The sequence below is a fragment of the Salmo salar genome, chromosome ssa05, assembly GCF_905237065.1.
Source record: "Salmo salar chromosome ssa05, Ssal_v3.1, whole genome shotgun sequence".
In the NCBI taxonomy this organism is placed as follows: domain Eukaryota; kingdom Metazoa; phylum Chordata; class Actinopteri; order Salmoniformes; family Salmonidae; genus Salmo; species Salmo salar.
The window spans coordinates 83102690-83124037 of record NC_059446.1 but is presented as its reverse complement, the minus strand read 5'-3'; the positions used below and the strand labels follow the sequence as shown (position 1 = coordinate 83124037).

Below are 21348 nucleotides of genomic sequence, written 5' to 3'. Positions count from 1 at the left end.
AACGTACCTTTAGCCAACTGTCATGACTCCCCGGCCATAGACTTTGTAGTTTGATATAACAGCAATGATAGCACATTATTTCATTTGTTAAACAATATTTAATCCACAGTAATGTAATTGAGAATAAAAAAATAAATAACATGCCTACGTTGAACTCAACTACGTTGAGCGACACCTGTTTCTTCTCCATGTCCTTGCAAAATCAGCACATTTCCTTGCCAAAATGAACGCTCCTCCAGCACTAGCGAGAATCAAACTGAAATGCTCCCGCGGTTTCTGATCACTTTCAACGTTATCAGTGATGACGTAACAATGCTGTGCAGATTTGACGCACTTCCAATCTCGTGCGGTTGAAAGCTCACGCATGGAAATCCTGCGAGTTGTAAACAAATGTAGGCTATAATTGCCCTTAAAATTGCTACGTTAAGGACGCAATGCAAAATAAAATACATAACCCACACCGTTAGGCCAAGGTATCACTTTGGCAATAAGAGACTATTCTTGTTCCTTGTAGCCTTTCTTTTAGGATATTGGCACCACTGTCATTGCCTGACACCTAGAAATTGACGTATACTGCGGTTGTCACATAAACAGAACCCATAGTTCATTATTAAATAACTCATTTCTTTATTTTATTACTCATAAAATATACAGCAATCTTCAGATAGTGAAATAATTCATGGAAGTTTCAAATTCAGTCACTATTTCATATGTACATGCTAGTTTCATCCTTTTAAAAGAAAGATAAGGACACAACCTGTGAACCTCCTGTTCCTGATTTGATGAACATAGCAAATGTATTGTACATATTTCCAGTTAAAATGATCTTCAAAAAGAGACAAATGGGGATTTGAACAAGCAATCACATAAAAGGATTGAGTGGTTTCATTTTTTGAAGTTAAAGCAAGCAAAACCTGTCAATACATTGATTATAAGACCAAAGACAAATAATATATATTTATTTTCCAACAGAAGAAAATCTAAATGCTGCTGTCCTACCATTGGTTTACAGTGTTTCTCCTCTCCAATGGAGGCATGTTTTCCACCTCACATGCCTCGGAATAGTATCAGTGCTTTTCAAACATTGTAGTACTTAGTGTGCATCATTGTTTTCACTCATACAGCTGCCCTTACTCTCCTAACCTCCCCTCAGTAACTAACGAAGGCACAAAATGACAAATATCACAAGAAAGAATACATGAATGAATAATTTACTTTCTAGAGAGCAAAGGACAGGTAGGTTTAATAACACAAATGTAATATTTCCCATCAATTTAAAAAGTCCTGTTTCTCACATACAGGTATGCAAGACTACATCCCAAATGGCACCCTATTTCCTTTTCCTTGCTTTTGACCAGAACCCTATGGGCCCTGTTCAACAGTAGTGTACTATATATAATAGGGTTCCATTTGGGATGCATTAAATCTTAAAAATTACTCATGAGCAAATACTAACATTTTTTGATTCCCACAGAGCTTAAGACATGAATGACTTTATTAAAATGTTCTCATAAAAAAAAATGTATAATTTCCCCTCCTCCCACATGGATTACAGACAAGAGGCTAGGTGCGTTCTGACTGTCTTAGTGTGCGGATAAACATGACAATCGCTCTCATAAAACTTAAATGAAACATCACTCCTTATGTCTTTTCTCAGCCCAAAACACTCAATCCCATTTCTACAGTCAAAACAGGTTTTGAAAATGCTTCTTCCACATATTTTGGTCCCTGTCTGTTTTGCTCTCAGTGAAGTGCTACTATCCCCTTGGACTACAGGTTATTGCCATCATAAGGTGTGCGTCTGTCTGTTGGCCGGACACTTTCTACCGTTTAGGACCTTTGTGGGTAAAGGTAAAGATGGGGTATAGCAGCATCAGTTCCTCTGAAGTCCAGTATCTGCTGGAAGGACTCCTGGTGGTACGAGAGGATGAGTGTGGGCCAGCCAGCCTGTTGTGCCTCCCCCTCTCCCTCCTTTTCTCTCTCTGTCTGCGGGACTCTTAAGGCTCCTGTGCGGACTGTCTTGGCTCGTGCCCTCCCAAAGCTGGCTATGGTGATTTAAGACACGGTGTGTGTATTTGTTTTTGGCCTCTGCCCCACTTCGCTGTCCATCCGCTTGCACTTTCCTCCCTGGCTCCTCTCCTGGGCAGCGACCACCACCACTCTCAGTACGTCTCTGAGTCTGAGTCATTGAGTTCCTCATCCTTGTAGAAGCCTTCGTCGTGGCCGCGGTGGCCGATGTTGTTGAAGCTGCAGTAGGAGCTGTGCTCACTGCGCAGCACGGGCAGGCTGTCGAAGGTAACACTCTTGGAGGGGCTGGTGGTGTAGTGGTTAATGGCACTGAAGGACAGGCTGGGTGCCGGGGTGCAAGGGGACACAGGCATCATGGTGGCCAGGATCAGCGCCAGGCAGTCCGCCACGTCTTTGTTGGGGGCACAGGCCAAGGCAGGCGTGTAACCTGACGGGTACAAACAGAACAGCAGAGGATAACTTAAGGAGCATCACCGTTTACTACAACGCTTTTGGTGAAAAACGTGAAATAACTTGGTATCTCCTAGCCTGGTGTTAAGACAATGTTTTATTTAGCCAGGTAGGCCAGTTGAGAGCAAGTTCTCATTTACAACTGCGACCTGGCCAAGATAAAGCAAAGCAGTGCGACAAAAAACAGAGATACACATGGGATAAACAAAAGTACAGTCAATAACAATAGACAAATATATATATACAGAGTGTGAAGGTAAGGCAATAAATAGGTCATAGTAGCGAAGTAATTACAATTCAGCAAATTAACCCTGGAGTGATAGATGTCCAGTTGATGTGCAAGTAGAAATACTGGTGTGTAGAAAAGTAAATAAAAACAATATGGGGATGGTAGTTGGATGGGCTGTGTACAGCTGCAGCGATCGGTGGAGCTGCTCAGATAGCTGATGCTTAAAGTTTGTGAGGGAGATATGTCTCCAATTTAGCGATTATTATTATTATTATTTTTTTTGCAATTCGCTCCAGTCATCGGCAGCAGAGAACTGGAAGGAAAGGCGGCCAAAGAGGTGTTGGCTTTGGGGATGACCGGTGAGATGCGCGTGCTACGGGTGGGTGTTGTTATGGTGACCAGTGAGCTGAGATAAGGCGGAGCTTTACCTAGCAAAGACTTCTAGATGACCTGGAGCCAGTGGGTCTGGCGGCGAATATGTAGCGAGGGCCAGCTGACGAAAGCATACAGGTCGCAGTGGTGGGTGGTATATGGGGCTTTGGTGACAAAACGGATGGCACTGTGATAGCCTCCAGCAAATTGGATGCAGTCTATTTTGTAAATGACATCGAAGTCGAAGATCGGTAGGATAGTCAGTTTTACGAGGGTATGTTTGGCAGCGTGAGTGAAAGAGGCTTTGTTGCGAAATAGGAAGCCGATTCTAGATTTAATTTTGGATTGGAGATGCTTAATATGAGTCTGGAAGAGTCTAGAAGGAGAGTTTACAGTCTAGCCAGACACCTAGGTTGTTGTCCACATATTCTAAGTCAGAACCATCCAGAGTAGTGATGGGCGGGTGGGTGCGGGCAGCGATCGGTTGAAGAGCATGCATTTAGTTTTACTAGCATGGAAAAGCAGTTGGAGGCCACGGAGGGAGTGTTGTATTGCATTGAAACTCATTCGGAGGTTTGTTAACAGTGTCCAAAGAAAGGCCAGACGTATACAGAATGGTGTCGTCTGCGTAGAGGTGGATCAAGGAATCACCCGCAGCAAGAGCAACATCATTGATGTATACAGAGAAAAGAGTCGGCCCGAGAATTGAACACTGTGGTACCCCCATAGACTGCCAGAGGTCCGGACAACAGGCCCTCCGATTTGACACACTGAACTCTGTCTGAAAAGTAGTTGGTGAACCAGGCGAGGCAGTCATTTGATAAACCAAGGCTGTTGAGTCTGCTGATAAGAATGCGGTGATTGACAGAGTCAAAAGCCTTGGCCAGGTCGATGAAGACCGCTGCACAGTACTGTCTTATCGATGGCGGTTATGATATCGTTTAGCACCTTGAGCGTGGCTGAGGTGCACCCGTGGTCCACTCGGAAACCGGATTGCACAGCGGAGAAGGTACAGTGGGATTCGAAATGGTCAGTGATCTGTTAACTTCGCTTTCGAAGATTTTGTAAAGGCAGGGCAGGATGGATATAGGTCTATAACAATTTGGGTCTAGAGTGTCACCTCCTTTGAAGAGGGGGATGACCGCGGCAGCTTTCCAATCTTTAGGAATCTCAGACTATACGAGAGGTTGAACAGACTAGTAATAGGGGTTGCAACAAGGGCGGCGGATAATTTTAGCAAGAGAGGGCCCAGCTGATTTGTACGGGTCCAGGTTTTGCAGCTCTTTCAGAACATCAGCTATCTGGATTTGGGTGAAGGAGAAGCTGGTAGGCTTGGGCAAGTAGCTGCAGGGGGTGCGGAGCTGTTGGCCAGGGTAGCCAAGAGAAAAGCATGGCCAGCCGTAGAAAAATGCTTATTGAAATTCTCTATCGTGGATTTATCGGGTGATGACAGTGTATCCTAGCCTCAGTGCAGTGGGAAGCTGGGAGGAGGTGCTCTTATTCTCCATGGACTTTACAGTGTCCCAGAACTTTCCAAGCAGTGGATTAGAGAGAAACATTTGTGGACACATTGAGAAGAAAAGTACCAAAGAAAATTGTGTTAGCCTTACGGATCTTACCATTCTCATCGACTGCGAGCACGCTAGCACCCTTCGCTAGCAGCTCTTGCACCACCACGGTCAGACCATTTCTGGCTGCAACGTGTAACGGCCTGAGGGGAAAGTACCGTCAGATTAGCCAGCAGCAAATGAGGATACCTCCCAACTGCCAGACTATTCCCTATATAGTGCACTTCTTCTGACCAGGGCCCTATGGCCCAATTAATGCAGCTGAACCATACGTACGTCTGTAAGGCTGCGTTAGTCGAGTTGATGAGGTTCCTGTCTGTAATCTTCTCCAATATCAACAAGGCACTGGTTTCATGCCCCTTTAAAAACAGAGTCAAACATGTCAGACAAAATTCAAACCAGAGAGAACATCATCTTCATGTGGGGTTGCTCACCTTACTGCATGCCAGATGAAGAGCAGTGTTCTTGACTGCATCCTGCAGGGTGAGCTCTGCTTTGGCACTGCTCACCAACAGCTCTGAGACAGAGAAACATAAAAGGAACTACATTAGGAAATGAAGCTACTTATTCAAATTGTTGAACTTAAGCCGGCTTGTGAGGCAAAGCGGAGGGGAGGGGACTGCATACCGACAGCGTTGGTTTGTCCGTTCTCAGCAGCCATCATGAGGGAGGTCTTCCCGGAGGCGTCGGGGGAGTTGACCTGGGCGTTGTGACCTAGCAGCAGCTGAAGACACTCCACGTGGTCCGTGAAGGCCGCCGCATGCAAGGGGGTCCTGGAGAGAGGAAAGTGTTTTCATTGATATCGAGTAGGAGTGTTATTATCAAGTACAGTTTGACAATCCCTCCTCCAACCCCAGAGGTAATTTTCACAACATTATTCTCCAGAACAAAAGGACTTTCTCGTGTGCTGTAGTTACCGGTTCTTGGTGTCAGTGGCGTTGACAATGGCCGGCCCCAGAGTGTCAATCAACATCTCTGCAGCCCCCTCGTTGTCATTGATCACAGCACAGTGGAGGGGGCTGAAGGAGTTGCCCTCGGTCTTGTGGAAAACCTCCTGTTCCAGCAGCACCTCTACACACGTGTCATGGCCTAGTGGAAGATTGATTCATTTCATTTAGAATTAAAAGTAATACGTTGCTCCAGCGGGAAACATTACATACAGGAAAAAGATGACGTCACTGCAGAACAGAACAATACCCTCAGAGAAAGCCAAGGATCTGACAATGGTGAAGTAAAAAAAAAAACGTTTTAGCCACATTTGCTATGTCAATCCCTGACAAAGTCCTGTTTCAGTGTAAGCTCCTCCACTGAGTCATAACCCTACTTCTCCCACAGTGTTGTAGTCTTGTTCATTCCCCCACATTGCTCCATCCAGACCCATCTAATGCTTTTCAATCCACAAGAGGGAGTGAATGAGTGCACACTTCATGGAGGAGAGAATAGAGCTCCAGTCCAGTTAGTACCGTTGTAAGGCCTGCCTAATTCAGGGACATGTTTACAGTGTTGAAGAGTGAATCAGAAAAGAGCTTCAGTCCAGTACGTACCGTTGTAGCAGGCCCAGTGTAGTGGCGTGTAGCCCTGGTTGTCTGTGATGACGGGGAGGGTCTCCACTGACTGAGCGGCATGTAGGAGCCCCCCCAGCACCCCGATATGTCCAGACGCCGCCGCCAGGTGAACAGGGGTCCGCCCCTTACAGTCCCGAACCAGGAAGCTGGCGCTGTGCTGCAGCAGGGCCTCCACACACTCCTCGTGACCCGTCACCGCCTGGGAGGGAGGGAGGGGAGACAAGAATGGAATTGATTAAGTCATAATCAATTAAATAATAAAGAATCATAATAGGTATATTTGGCCATAATTTATATTCCATGCTAGATCCCACACCAAAGCCATCCCTAGTAGTTCAATGGCCCCATCCCTAGATCAGAACAAGCCTCTCCCCCTCTTTCTGTGTGTGAGCGCGTACAGCCAGCTCTCCTCCTCACCCCTCTGTGTAGAGCTGTTCTGCCCCACTTGTCTTTGGCTTCTACGCTGGCTCCCTTGTTGAGCAGTGAGTACACACAGTCTGTGTGTCCGCTCAGCACCGACAGCATCAGAGGGGTTCTGATACACAAGACAACAGGTCATATTACAAACTGGTAATAACCAGGCTGAATCCCAAATGGCAACCCTATATCGTACACTACTTTTGACCTGAGCACATAGGGCTTTGGTTTAAAGTAGTGCACCAAGTAGGGTATAGGTTGCCATTTGGGATGCAGGCCTAGTGTCAAAATCTATTTTATTTCAGGAATTGTATCCAAAACCAAAGTGACTTACTGTCCATTCCCGTCTTGAACGTCCACTGCACTCTGGAGGTCAGCATTTCCAATCAGCAAACGCAAACACTCCGAATGACCGTTGGTAGCTAGAGGAGGACAAACAGAGAGGATATAAGAATGTCAGATGATTGACCGTTGGTAGCTAGAGGAGGATAAACAGAGAGGATATAAGAATGTCAGATGATTGACCGTTGGTAGCTAGAGGAGGATAAACAGAGAGGATATGAGCAGATTGCTGGACGACTATAACCTTCACATGAACAGACAGATTTCTAGAACAGTGGTGTTGCTAGATGACATCCTCATGATGTTAACACAGCAGATAATAAAGAATTTTGGGGCTGAGGCCATCGAAGCCTGTCACCTGCTAGCTGTGTACCTGGCTCTGGATAGAAGTCTCCCCTGTGCACTGATGTAGGATCAGCTTACCCTCCCTAGATCCTCAATCATTAGTGGAGAACATGACAAAAAATGACCTTAGATCAGTGTCTAGTAGGCATTTTCAAACTATTCTATATAAAATCCATAGTGGACATTGTTGTCCTAGCAACATGACCAAACAAATGGCCATCTTGGTCAGGAAAACTTTTTAATTACAGAAGCTCTATGTGATATTCTATGTGTACCTGCAGCGTGGATGGGGGTCCTCTTCAGGGTGAAGTCCTTAACCAGGATGGAGGCTCCCTGGTTGATGAGGACGTCAACACACTCCACATGGCCTTTAAAGGCAGCCAGGTCCAGAGGGGTGCGCCCCTGGCTGTTCCTCACGTCTAGATCCAGTAGAGACTGAACCAGGACCTCCATAGCATGGTGGTGGCCGTGGTACGCCTGAATAGAAACACAAACACAGTCTCAAGCAAAGTCCAGTGGTACGCCTGAATAGATATATAATCAATGTCCTATAGTAGACCAGTGGTACGCCTGAACAGAAATACAGTGCTAGACCTCTAAAGTAGACCAGAGTCTTTCAATCGGGAGCCCATTTTTGCTCCCGCCCAGCATCAACATCGGAGGTCCCTGCCAAGCGTGGGATTGAGAAACAAACACTACTTCTCCTCTGAGGTTGATTAACTCTGCCCCGACAGTCAACTTCCTGTGGAAAATCAACACCATGCCTGCTTCCCAGATAGCACCCTATTCCCTATGTAGTGAACTACTTTTGATCAGGGCCTATAAGGATCTGGTCAAAAGTAGTGTACTAAATAGGGAATAGGGTGCCATTTGTCATATGAAGACCACTACAGGAGCAGGTAGGCTTTACTCACAGCGAGGTGTAGAGGGCTGATGGGAGCTCTGACATCAGAGTCGTTCAGGATGTCTGTCCCTGAGGTTTCCATTAGCTGAGGAAAGACAAGGACGTTCAGACTTGTAACATATTTACTTGGAAGGTTAGTCTAGTAGCATGTGTAACATGGTAAATCTCAGTGACCAGCCCCTGCAGACATACTGGGGTGTTGCATCCATACCTTAAACAAGCAAGTGTGAGGAAAAGTTACCAACTGGCACTTACCACATCTAAAGGTGTTTCACTTGCAATCTGGAAAAAGAACATCAAGAGTGACGATGCGTCCACGACAAACATGCAGCCACACCTTAAAACCTACTGAATATCAATGACTGTGTCCCAAATGGCAGCCTATTCCCTATAAAGTGCATTACTTTTGACCAGAGCCCTATGGGCCCCCCACAGCCATTTGGGACGCAGGGAAAATGGTCTGTGGATGCAGGGCATCTAGTATCCTGTGGTTTGGACTCACCAGCTCCAGACAGAGGCGGTGTCCGTATGCAGACGCGTAATGCACTGCGTTGTAGCCCTGATTGTCCCTGATCCCTGGGTTAGCGTCGTTTCGTAGCAAATATTCCAGACACCTAGAGGTCAAGAGTTCACTAATCATTACACCAACATCAAGACAGACAGATAATCAAGCAGAGACACTTTCCCAAAGGAGACGTGGCCAAGCTTTCACACTGCAGACTGAACACGAGCGTGCATTCAAACACTCAACATACTCTCCAGACTACAGTGAAATGTGAAAGGTCACGGCCCCACAACACAACGGCAGGGTAGCCTAGTGGTTAGAGCGTTGGACTAGTAACCGAAAGGTTGCAAGTTCGAATCCCTGAGCTGACAAGGTAAAAATCTGTCGTTCTGCCCCTGAAAAAGGCAGTTAACCAGGCAGGTCAGTGGGAACACTGGGTTAAATGAAGGTAATAAAAACAACAGTAAGAGAGGAGTGTGAGACGTACTTCCCGTCTGTATCGGAGGCAGCAGCGTAGTGGAGCGGGGTGCAGCCCCTCTTATCCAGGTCATTCACACTGGCCCCAGACCCCACCAAGGCAAACAGACACTGGTAGTTACAGTTGGCTGCTGCATAATGCAGAGGACTCCTAGAAGAACACACAAACATTCAACAGAAACAGCTGATTGGAGATGTAAAACAATACATCCTATATGCCTCTATACTATATTTCCCATTATCAGAAAGATCAAATATTAAAGTTATTTGATGCCACAGACAGACCTTCCGAAGCTGTCCTTTCTGTTGAAGTCTGCCCCTGTGTTGAGCAGCAGATTCAGACAGTCCAGGTTCCTGGTAACAAGATATCAAGTTTAGGCCCTCGCACATCTGAGCTATCAGCTGCACGTTAACAATGAGAGAACCTGAAAGAAAAGAGAAACCTGTACACTGCTCTTGCTAGCATCACTGTTTTTATTAAGGCTAATAAAAGCTAGAATAAAAACAGTGACACTAGCAAGAGCAGTGTGCAGGTTTCTCTTTCAGGAAGATATCAAGACAATTTAGTCAATACCACCATAACATGGAGCCACATTATACAGAAATGATACTGCAGGAGGAGAGTGGGTTTTCCAGGTCATGAACTACATATTCCTTGGTGTAAAGCCTGGACCAGTCCACTCACCCTCCAGCTGCTGCAGCATGTAAACAGGTCCTTCCAAAGTCGTCAGGGGTGTCTATATCAAAGCCTGATGAGAGGAGCTTTCGACAGCAGTCAGAGAAACCACTGAGAGCAGCCAGGTGGAGGGGGAACATCCCATGGACGCCTCGTCTGCAACAACATTTTATACTTTAAGCAGACACTCTTATTCAGAGCGACTTCCAGTTCATTCAGCTGAGTTTAGAAACAGCACCTCATCACAGTCCTCATTAAACCCTACAGCACACTGCAATGCTCAGTCTATCAACCACCCACACACCACAATGGAGGCCATTTCATGTGTTGAGCAGAGAGTCTCCAAGCAGGAATTCGGTCAATGACAGAATTGCAGATGCATGTTGCAGTATTGCTGGAAGCTGTGTGTTCTCTTACTTGGCTGTGTCAGCGCCGTTCGTGATGAGTGTATTGATGAGTAACTCGTGGCCGTAGCGAGCAGAGATGTGCAGGGGTGTGTTTCCATTCTTATCTTCACAGTCAATCTCAGCACCTAACACACACACACACACACACACACACACACAAAACCACTTGACCCTAGAGGCATCATGAAGCTAAATGTTCAACCACGTTGCAGTAACATTGCTCTGTGCCAGTGTATCATGGTTTTAAGAGAAAAGACAAGATGCTGAAGAGCCTACTGGTTCATATATATTCTGTTGAGAGCATTCACAGAGACTCACCATTCTGGATGATGGCTTGAGATCTGGAGAAGCGTCCGTGGATGGCCGTCATGTGGAGGGGGGTCTTTCCATCTTTACTCTGCAGAGAGAGACAGAAGGTTCACACTGCAGTCTGTGCTGCTGACCACAGGTGGAAGTACGCTTTATTGCATTTAGTTTGTATTGTTAGGATTAATTCATTGGTATCTGAATGTATTTGGTCCAGGCATACTAAGCCGTGTGCTGCATCAGTGACCCAAAGTAGTGCACTATAAAAGGAATAGGGAGCCATTTGGGATGCACAGTGTCATCACGGCTTCTTACTCTGTGGGCCCTGGTCAAAAGTAGTGCACTATAAAGGGAATAGGGTGCCATTTGGGATGCACAATGTCATCACGGCTTCTTACTCTGTGGGCTCTGGTCAAAAGTAGTGCACTACATAGGGCACAGGGTGTCATTTAGTACAGACACTGTTGGTCATCCTGTCTCCTCACCTTGATGTTGACGTGGGCCCCGTTGCCAACCAGCAGCTCCAGGCAGAGCGCCCCGTGGCGCGAGGCGGCCGTGAAGTGGAGCGGGGCGAAACCCTTCTCGTTCACCTGGTTCACGTTGGCGCCGCACTCGATCAGCTCATTTACCACCACGTCCTGGCCGTTGTAGCACGCCACATGGAGGGGGGTGTTACCGTACCCATTGGGCTCATTTATCTGGCGGGAGGAGAGTGGGTAGAGAGAGGGGGGGGAATAGAACAAAACAATACATTCCTGATCAGGTCACTTGGTTAGGAAAAACCCCTGACCCGACCCACTGGGTCCAACCTCCATCTCTTCATTACTTTGTTATGAAAACCCCCTGGCCCCGACACACTGGGTCCCAACCCTCTGGATCCAACCTCCATATCTTCATTACTTGAAAGGAAATCATTCTCCAACACACTAGAGCTCTGTCTTTTCGTGGCGTTGTAATTGAACAGGGACTACACAGTTGAATGCGGGGAGGTGTATGTATGTGTTGACTCACATCCACCCCAAGGTCCAGGAGGTACTTGACCACGCTGATCATGCCGCTGGAGGCTGCAGAGTGGAGAGGGGTGTAGGCCTTCTTGTCTTTACAGGACACCTCTGATCCATGAGAGGCCAGCAGTTTCACCACCTCAATGTGTCCTATGGGGGGGAAAAGAGAGAGAAAGAGAAACAGAGATGGAGAGAGAGACAGACAGATGGAGAGAGGTTCGTTTACAGTGGTACACAGCACCATTAGCAATACCTACATCGTGTTAGTACAATTGAAAACCTACATCTTATCAACATACTTAGTCCATCATTCTGACATAACACACTAGAGGTAGACCATACAGCTGAGCTGTGAGGGTAACACACAGCCCATTCATTCACTCACTGGGATAAGAACATTTGTATTTATTATGGATCCCCATTAGCTGCTGCCAAAGTTTATACAATTTTAAAACATTACATTCCCAGATTTCACAACACATTGTGTGCCCTCAGGCCCCTACTCCACATCTACAGTACTAAATCCATGTGTATGTATAGTGCATATGTTATCGTATGTGTGTGTGTATGCATGCGTCTGTGCCAATGTTTGTGTTGCTTCACAGTCCCCGCTGTTCCATAAAGTGTTTTTTAAATCTAATTTTACTGCTTGTGTCAGTTACTTCATGTGGAATAGAGTTCCATGTAGTCATGGCTCTATGTAGTACTGTGTGCCTCCCATAGTCTGTTCTGGACTTGGGGACTGTGAAGAGACCTCTTGTGGCATGTCTTGTGGGGTATGCATGGGTGTCCGAGCTGTGTGCCAGTAGTTTAGACAGACAGCTCGGTGCATTCAACATGTCAATACCTCTCATAAATAAAAGTAGTGATGAAGTCAATCTCTCCTCCACTTTCAGCCAAGAGAGCTTGACATGCATATTATTCATATTAGCTCTCTGTGTACATCCAAGGGCCAGCTGTGCTGCCCTGTTCTGAGCCAATTGCAATTTTCCTAAGTCCTTCTTTGTGGCACCTGACCACACGACTGAACAGTAGTCAAGGTGCGACAAAACTAGGGCCTGTAGGACCTGTCTTGTTGATAGTGTTGCTAAGAAGGCAGAGCATTGCCTTATTATAGACTTCTCCCATCTTAACTACTACTGCATCAATATGTTTTGACCATGACAGTTTACAATCTAGTGTTACTGCAAGCAGTTTAGTCATCTCAACTTGCTCAATTTCCACATTATTTATTACAAGATTTAGTTTAGGGTTTAGTGAGTGTTTTGTTCCAAATACAATGCTTTTAGTTAGAAATATTTAGGGCTAACTTATTCCTTGCCACCCACTCTGAAACTAACTGAGCTCTTTGTTGCGTGTTGCAGTCATTTCATCGCTGTAGTAGCTGACGTGTACAGTGTTGAGTCATCCGCATACATAGAAACTCTGGCTTTACTCAAAGTCAGTGGCATGTCATTAGTAAAAAAAAAAAGCAAGGGGCCTAAACAGCTACCCTGGGGAATTCCTGATTCTAACTGGATTATATTGGATAGGCTTCCATTAAAGAACACCCTCTGTGTTCTGTTATACAAGTAACTCCTTATCCACATTAAAGCATGGGGTATAAAGCCATAACACAAGTTTTTCCAGCAGCAGACTGTGATCAATAATGTCAAAAGCTGCACTGAAGTTTAACAAGAAAGCCCCCACAATCATTTTATCATAAATTTCTCTCAGCCATTTGTGTAAGTGCTGTGCTTGTTGAGTGTCCTTCCCTATAAGCATGCTGAAATTCTGTTGTCAATTTGTTTACTGTAAAATGGCATTGTATCTGGTCAAACAATTTTTTCCAAAAGTTCACTAAGGGTTGGTAACAGGGTGATTGGTCGGCTATTTGAGCCAGTAAATGGGGCTTTACTATTCTTGGGTAGCGGAATGACTTTAGCTTCCCTCCAGGCTTGAAGGCACACGCTCCCGAGTAGGCTTAACTTGAAGATGTGGCAAATAGGAGTGGCAATATCGTCTGCTATTATTCTCAGTCATTTTCCATCTAGATTGTCAGACTCTGGTGGCTTGTCATTGTTGATAGTCAACCATTTTTTCACCTCTTCCACACGGACTTTACGGAATTCAAAAGTACAATTCTTGTCTTTCATAATGTTGTCCGATATACTTGGATGTGTAGTGTCAGCGTTTGTTGCTAGCATGTCATCCCTAAGTTTGCTTACTTGCCAATGAAAAAGTAATTAAAGTAGTTTGCAATATCAGTGGGCTTTGTGATGAATGAGCCATCTGATTCAATGAATGAAGGAGCGGAGTTGGCTTTTTTCACCAAAATTCCATATAAGGTGCCAAAGCTTTTTTACTATCATTCTTTATATAATTTCTGTTTCATAGTGTAGTTTATTTTTCTTTAGTCACATGATTTCTTAATTTGCAGTACATTTGCCAATCAGTTTGGCTGCCAGACTTAATTGCCATACATTTTTCCTCAACCATACAATTTTTCAATTCCTCATCAATCCAAGGGGATTTAACAGTTTCTACAGTCATTTTCTTAATGGGTGCGTGCTTATTAGTTACTGGAATAAGGAGTTTCATGAAGTGCAGCGTCTGGTTGCTCCTCATTACACACCACAGACCAGCAAATATTCTTTACATCATCAACATATGAATCACTACAAAACTTCTTGTATGACCTCATATACACTATATTAGGCCCAGCCTTTGTGACTTTAATTTTCCTAGATATGGCTATTATATTGTGATCACTACATCCTATGGATTTGGATACTGCTTTAAAGCAAATATCTGCAGCATTAGTAAAGATGTGATCAACACATGTTGATGATTGAATTCCAGTGCTGTTTAACTACCCTGGTAGGTTGACTGACAACCTGATCCAGGTTGCAGGCACTGGCTACAGCTTGAAGTTTTTCCCTGAGTGAGCAGCTTTTTTTTATTTAACCTTTATATAACTAGGCAAGTCCGTTAAGAACAAATTCTTATTTAAAATGACGGCCTAGGAACAGTGGGTTAACTGCCTTGTTCAGGGGCAGAACAGATTTTTACCTTGTCAGCTCGGGGATTCGATCTTGAAACCTTTCGGTTACTAGTCCAATGCTCTAGGCTACCTGCCGCCCCAAGCTTGATGATAGCCAGTCAATATTTAAAATCACCCAGAAAATATACTTCTCTGTTGATATCACATGCATTTCACACATATTATCCAGATACTGACTGTTAACACTTGGTGGTCTATAGCAGCTTCCCACAAGAATGGGCTTTAGGTGAGGCAGATGAACCTGTAACCATATTACTTCAACAGTATTTAACATTAGATCGTCTCTAAGATTTACAGGAATGTGGTTCTGAAAATAGACTGCAACACCACCACTGTTGGCATTTCTGTCTTTTTGGTAGATGTTATAACCATGTATTGCTACCACTGTATCAAAGGTATTATCTAAGTGAGTTTCAGAGATAGTCAGAACATGAATGTCATCTGTTACAAGCAAGTTATTGACTTCATGGACCTCGTTTCTTAGGCTGCATATGTTAATATGGGCTATTTTTATTTTTTGCTTGATTGATAAGCTTCCCAGTAAAGCATTAAAAACAGAGGTAGACTTAGTCATGTTATTTACATTGGAGCTGATAGTACAGGGTGAGCTGCATAAAGTGGTCTTCCTACTATTGCACACCGCCTCAGTGCTAACAGTGTAACTCTGGTTTATAGGGGCTTGTATGATTACTGCATACAATCGCTGTAGGATAAACAGATATAATCGGGTGTATCAATTAAATTACTTACATTGAGTTGACCAATGCCCCTAAGATCATGTACATTCGATGCAGCATTATGATGACTCATTGTCACAACGGTAAGGATTAACTGAGCTGGTCTTGGATCATTTACCAGTCATTGTTTCAACGCAGCCTTGAAATGTGTGGACAGAGTCCAGGAACCAAGATGATTTGGATGGACTCAGTCACATTAGTCAGAATGTAAATGATGTGGTCAACTCATTACCCATGTAAGCAGCCCAGTGGATTGCTCGGCGGTCCTTCTTGTCAAAAGCATTAATGTTGGCTCCTCTGGAGAGAAGCAGCCTCACCATCTAACAGGAAAAGGAGAGAGAAACAAAACACAGGCTGAGGAAAACTAAAGCAAAATCTGCAAAAATCTGGCATCAAAGCCTCTCTTGAACAAATTCAAGCATACAACTAGGGCTGTGACGGTCATGGGACTTCCGGTGTTGATGATTGGCGTGCCGTATGTACACAGTCATCGACATAACTGACAGCCGACGGACGGACGGACGGGGGAAACATTAGCAAAGGAAAACAGAGTGTTTAGGCCTAACTGTCTTGCTCATAGGCATGCGAGTCTCAAGTTAAGGGGAAGCTAATTTTCACCATAAAAAATATATAAAGCATTCTATGCATCATCACATTTACAGACTTATGTAAGATAGCTAACTATTGCTAATGTGATTAGTAAATTGGATCGTCATTTAGGCTAATAATATAACTCAATCACTGTTCGCAAATAACGTCTGTTCAATGCAGCGCGTGATGGAGTAAGGCTAGGCTAGGCTATATCAGATATGTTTCTCTTTACAGGAAAAAAAATTGGCCTTTTTAAAATATGTTTTATCGTGCAATTCTACTACACTTTATATGACTATAGAGATTAGCAGAATCTTTTTCAATATGACTTTCAAGTGGCACTGACCCAGGGATAAAGAAAGTGAATATGCACACTCACCGGGGATATAGCCAATGCCAAAAATACTGTTCGCTCAATTAAGTTGAGAATTTTGATAACTAAAAGACAGATTAGTCTTTTCATTGTCTTCTCTTTGAAGCAATAGCCAATTGCTTTCCAAACTATGTTAGCCTACGGGTTTTGCGCATATTCTGCAAACAGGCTGGTCCAAATCATCTGGGTCTCCATCGTCGTTAGGTTTGAAACTGAAATGTGCCCAAATAGGTGATGCTATGCTTTTTTGTTGTTGCAATGAGAGCCATCTTTTTCACCTCACTCCTCCAACCTACTGTAACAATGAAAAAGGTCAGAGGTGAAGGGCAGAGGCTACCCACCCAACCCCAGCCTGTAGGTCATATATCTATAGATATAGTTATCCACGGCCCCCAAGTTTCACCTCACCCCCTCCCCAATGAACTGAATTGACCTTCAAAAGATTCTCTCCTATCAGCACATACAGCAGATGTGCTGATTGTGGCACATCGAAAGATAGTTGGAGAGAGGAGGAGATGTATACAGTTTAATAGATGGACTAAGTCAGCAAAACAATATAATCAAGAGTTAACACTCCCGCTATGGGTATATAGCGTATATGTACATTAAAATAAAGTTGATAAAAACATGTTGGCATTTTTGACGGTAATTTGATTTTCATGGCGGTCTTCATCCAAAACTGTCAAGGTTATCCAATTACCATCACAGCCCTACATACAACCATTGTAGCTAATCGGATGCACAGTAAACCTGGGGATAGGACAGGTATAAAGTGTCGACTACAGTGTGTAATCATGTCCATGCTAATTGCTAACCTCCAGGTGTCCGCTGAAGGCTGCATGGTGCAGCGCCGTGCGCCCGGCCCGGTCCGACACGTTCACATTGCTGAGGAGAGGGACCAGGGCCTCGGCACAGCGGACCGCCTTATTGGCCGCAGCGATGTGTAACGGCGTTTGCCAGTTCTTGTCCCTGGCGTTCACATCAGCAGAGTGTTTCAATAGCACCTGGACTGCCTCCTACAGGAGCACAGTTCAAATCATGTTCAACTTTGTTTAAAGTGCATTTAAAAATCACAACATATTTAACAGTAAAACACATATGCACAGGTGTGTGTGTCAGTATCAGTACACGTACCTCACTGCAGGAAGCCACGGCCCGGTGCAGAGGAGTGAGCCACTTGTTGTCTTTGGCATTTACTCTGGCTCCTGGGACACAGACAGACAGAAAGACAGGTGACAGACCGTTAATTAGGCCACTGGGGTTGATAAGGCAACATCTTAAATAGCTGGAGCACATAAAGGATGTGTCCAAAACATCACCCTAATACCTTCATAGTGCACTACTTCTGACCAGGGCCCATAGGCCTACCCATAGGGCTCAGGTCAAAAGTAGTGCACAATATAGGGAATAGGGTGCCATTTAGAACGCACAGAAAGCCTCTTGTAGAGAGCCATTCTGGAAATTGGACTTCCATTACACAGCAACACTCTGAAGAAAATGTCATGTCACTGAGTGGAGAGGAGTAGAAGGAGCTCAGCCAACGTGAGACGAGGTGCAACCCAAAATCATGAGGATATTGGAGTAACAGGTGCGACTCTCGCTCACAATTAAAATCTTGATGCTTCACTAATCAAGTAAAAAAAAAAAATCGGGACGTTTCAGCTGTCAATGGCCCTCATTAGAATTATTTTATTTATTATTTTTTTTAAATACATCGGCTGCACATTAGATCTTAATGGTGGTAAGTATGAGGGAAACGGTCACATGCAAACACAACAAGCATCAAAACAGAAGTCAAAGTCCGATGGACATGAGTCATTGCGTAATCCTTCTCTTCAATGATAACCTTACCTGATAGTATGAGTAGCTCTAGAATTTCTGTATCCCCTAGATAGGCAGCGGCATGCAACGGTGTCCGCTTCTCATTGTCCTGTAGGGAAGAGCCAAGAAGCGTTATAGCTGTTTCAAATTCAGCCATTATGGATACATTTGATTTTAATCGTACTTGTTTATACATTGTCATGGCTTGGATATTTCAGATGACAGCTGGATATTTATGGCTCTAACTAGGCTACACTAACTAGCCTACACTAAATTCAACAGTGCATGGCCTTATGAAAACAAGTATGCTATTGTACAAAGTACACTACCGTTCAAAAGTTTGGGGTCACTTAAAAATGTCCTTGTTTTTGAAAGAAAGCAAGTTTTTGGTCCATTTAAAAAACATCAAATTGATAAAATACAGTGTAGACATTGTTAATGTTGTAAATGACTAGAGGTCGACCGATTATGATTTTTCAATGCCGGTAGCGATTATTGGAAGACCAAAAAAAAGCAGATAAAAAAAATTATAATAATAATCGGCCAATTTTTTATTTTGTACATTTGTAATAATGGCAATTACAACAATACTGAATATACACTTATTAACTTAATAATACATCAATAAAATCAATTTAGCTTCAAATAAATAATGAAACATGTTCAATTTGGTTAATGCAAAAACAAAGTGTTGGAGAAGAAAGTAAAAGTGCAATATGTGCCATGTAAGAAAGCTGACGTTTAAGTTCCTTGCTCAGAACATGAGAACATATGAAAGCTGGTGGTTCCTTTTAACATGAGTCTTCAATATTCCCAGGTAAGAAGTTTTAGGTTGTAGTTATTATAGGACTTTTCTCTCTATACGATTTGTATTTCATATACCTTTTGACTATTGGATGTTCTTATAGGCACTTTAGTATTGCCAGTGTAACAGTATAGCTTCCATCCCTCTCCTCGCTCCTACCTGGGCTCGAACCAGGAACACATCGACAACAGCCACCCTCGAAGCAGCGTTACCCATGCAGAGCAAGGGGAACAACTACTCCAAGTCTCAGAGCGAGTGACGTTTGAAACGCCATTAGCGCGCACCCCGCTAACTAGCTAGCCATTTCACATCGGTTACACCAGCCTAATCTCAGGAGTTGATAGGCTTGAAGTCATAAACAGCACAATGCTTGAAGCATTGCGAAGAGCTGCTGGCAAAACGCACGAAAGTGCTGTTTGAATGAATGCTTACGAGCCTGCTGGTGCCAACCATCGCTCAGTCAGACTGCTCTATCAAATCATAGACTTAATTATAACATAATAACACACAGAAACACGAGGCTTAGGTCATTAATATGGTCGAATCCGGAAACTATCATATCAAAAACAAAACGTTTATTCTTTCAGTGAAATACGGAAACGTTCCGTATTTTATCTAACGGGTGGCATCCATAAGTCTAAATATTCCTGTTACATTGCACAACCTTCAATGTTATGTCATAATTACGTAACATTCTGGCAAATTAGTTCGCAACGAGCCAGGCGGCCCAAACCGTTGCATATACCCTGACTCTGCGTGCAATGAACGCAAGAGAAGTGACAACTTCACCTGGTTAATATTGCCTGCTAACCTGTATTTCTTTTAGCTAAATATGCAGGTTTAAAAATATATACTTCTGTGTATTGATTTTAAGAAAGGCATTGATGTTTATGGTTAGGTACAGTCGTGCAACGATTGTGCTTTTTTCGCAAATGCGCTTTTGTTAAATCATTCCCCGTTTGGCGAAGTTGGCTCTCTTTGTTAGGAAGAAATAGTCTTCACACAGTTCGCAACGAGCCAGGCGGCCCAAACTGCTGCATATACCCTGACTCTGTTGCAAGAGAAGTGACAATTTTCCTAGTTAAAAGAAATTCATGTTAGCAAGTAATATTAACTAAATATGCAGGTTTAAAAATATATACTTTTGTATTGATGTTTATGGTTAGGTACACGTTGGAGCAACGACAGTCCTTTTTCGCAAATGTGCACCTCATGGATTATATGCAACGCAGGACACGCTAGATAAACTAGTAATATCATCAACCATGTGTAGTTAACTAGTGATTATGATTGATTGATAAGGTAAGTTTAATGCTAGCTAGCAACTTACCTTGACTTCTTACTGCATTCGCGTAACAGGCAGGCTCCTCGTGGAGTGCAATGTAAGGCAGGTGGTTAGAGCGTTGGACTAGTTAACCGTAAGGTTGCAAGATTGAATCCCCGAGCTGACAAGGTAAAAATCTGTCGTTCTGCCCCTGAACAAGGCAGTTAACCCACCGTTCCTAGGCCATCATTGAAAATAAGAATGTGTTCTTAACTGACTTGCCTAGTTAAATAAAAGGTGTAAAAAAATAAATGTAAAAATAAAATAAATAAATTAAATTAAAATAAAATAAATCGGCGTCCAAAAATACCGATGTCCGATTGTTATGAAAACTTGAAATCGGCCCTAATTAAAAATCGGCCATTCCGATTAATCAGTCGACCTCTATAAATGGGCTATTGTAGCTGGAAACGGCTGATTTTCAATGGAATATCTACATAGGCGTACAGATGCCCATTATCAGCAACCATCACTCCTGTGTTCCAATGGCACGCTGTATTAGCTAATCCAGGTTTATCATTTTAAAAAGGCTAATTGATCATTAGAAAACCCTTTTTCAATTATGTTAGCACAGCTGAAAACTGTTGTCCTGATTAATGAAGCAATAAAACTGGCCTTCTTTAGACTAGTTGAGTATTTGGAGCAGCATTTGTGGATTCTATTACAGGCTCAAAATGGCCAGAAACAAAGCACTTTCTTCTGAAGCGCGTCAGTCTATTCTTGTTCTGAGAAATGAAGGCTATTCCATGAGAGAAATTGCCAAGAAACTGAAGTTCTCGTACAACGCTGTGTACTACTCCCTTCACAGAACAGCACAAACTGGCCCTAACCAGAATAGAAAGTGGGAGGCCCCGGTGCACAACTGAGCAAGAGTACAAGTACAGTAGAGTGTCTAGTTTGAGAAACAGACGCCTCAAGTCCTCAACTGGCAGCTTCATTAAATAGTACCCGCAAAACACCAATCTCAATGTCTACAGTGAGGCGACTCCGGGATGCTGGCCTTCTAGCCAGAGTTGCAAAGAAAAAGACATATCTCTGACTATCCAATAAAAAGAAAAG

At 43.8% G+C, this 21348-nt stretch overlaps 1 protein-coding gene across 4 annotated transcripts in view; it reads right to left on the bottom strand.

Moving 5' to 3' along the window:
- Positions 1-603: 603 nt before the first annotated feature.
- The window catches only part of LOC106595628 (serine/threonine-protein phosphatase 6 regulatory ankyrin repeat subunit A), a 44093-nt gene continuing 23348 nt past the window's right edge, over positions 604-21348 (bottom strand). For all 4 annotated transcript variants that reach the window (XM_045719172.1, XM_045719173.1, XM_045719170.1 and 1 more), the window contains exons 3-26: positions 18191-18269; positions 17474-17544; positions 17155-17355; positions 15608-15695; positions 11603-11745; positions 11077-11289; positions 10604-10682; positions 10296-10410; positions 9888-10034; positions 9488-9556; positions 9213-9353; positions 8723-8834; positions 8476-8502; positions 8231-8305; positions 7592-7793; positions 6964-7051; positions 6630-6747; positions 6192-6411; positions 5565-5736; positions 5275-5420; positions 5082-5164; positions 4924-5006; positions 4699-4790; positions 604-2455 (exon numbers count right to left, since the gene is read on the bottom strand). In XM_045719172.1, coding sequence (XP_045575128.1) covers positions 2163-2455; positions 4699-4790; positions 4924-5006; positions 5082-5164; positions 5275-5420; positions 5565-5736; positions 6192-6411; positions 6630-6747; positions 6964-7051; positions 7592-7793; positions 8231-8305; positions 8476-8502; positions 8723-8834; positions 9213-9353; positions 9488-9556; positions 9888-10034; positions 10296-10410; positions 10604-10682; positions 11077-11289; positions 11603-11745; positions 15608-15695; positions 17155-17355; positions 17474-17544; positions 18191-18269 — 3057 coding nt within the window. In that variant the 3' untranslated portion in view covers positions 604-2162. The remainder of the gene's footprint in view (positions 2456-4698; positions 4791-4923; positions 5007-5081; positions 5165-5274; positions 5421-5564; positions 5737-6191; positions 6412-6629; positions 6748-6963; positions 7052-7591; positions 7794-8230; positions 8306-8475; positions 8503-8722; positions 8835-9212; positions 9354-9487; positions 9557-9887; positions 10035-10295; positions 10411-10603; positions 10683-11076; positions 11290-11602; positions 11746-15607; positions 15696-17154; positions 17356-17473; positions 17545-18190; positions 18270-21348) is intronic.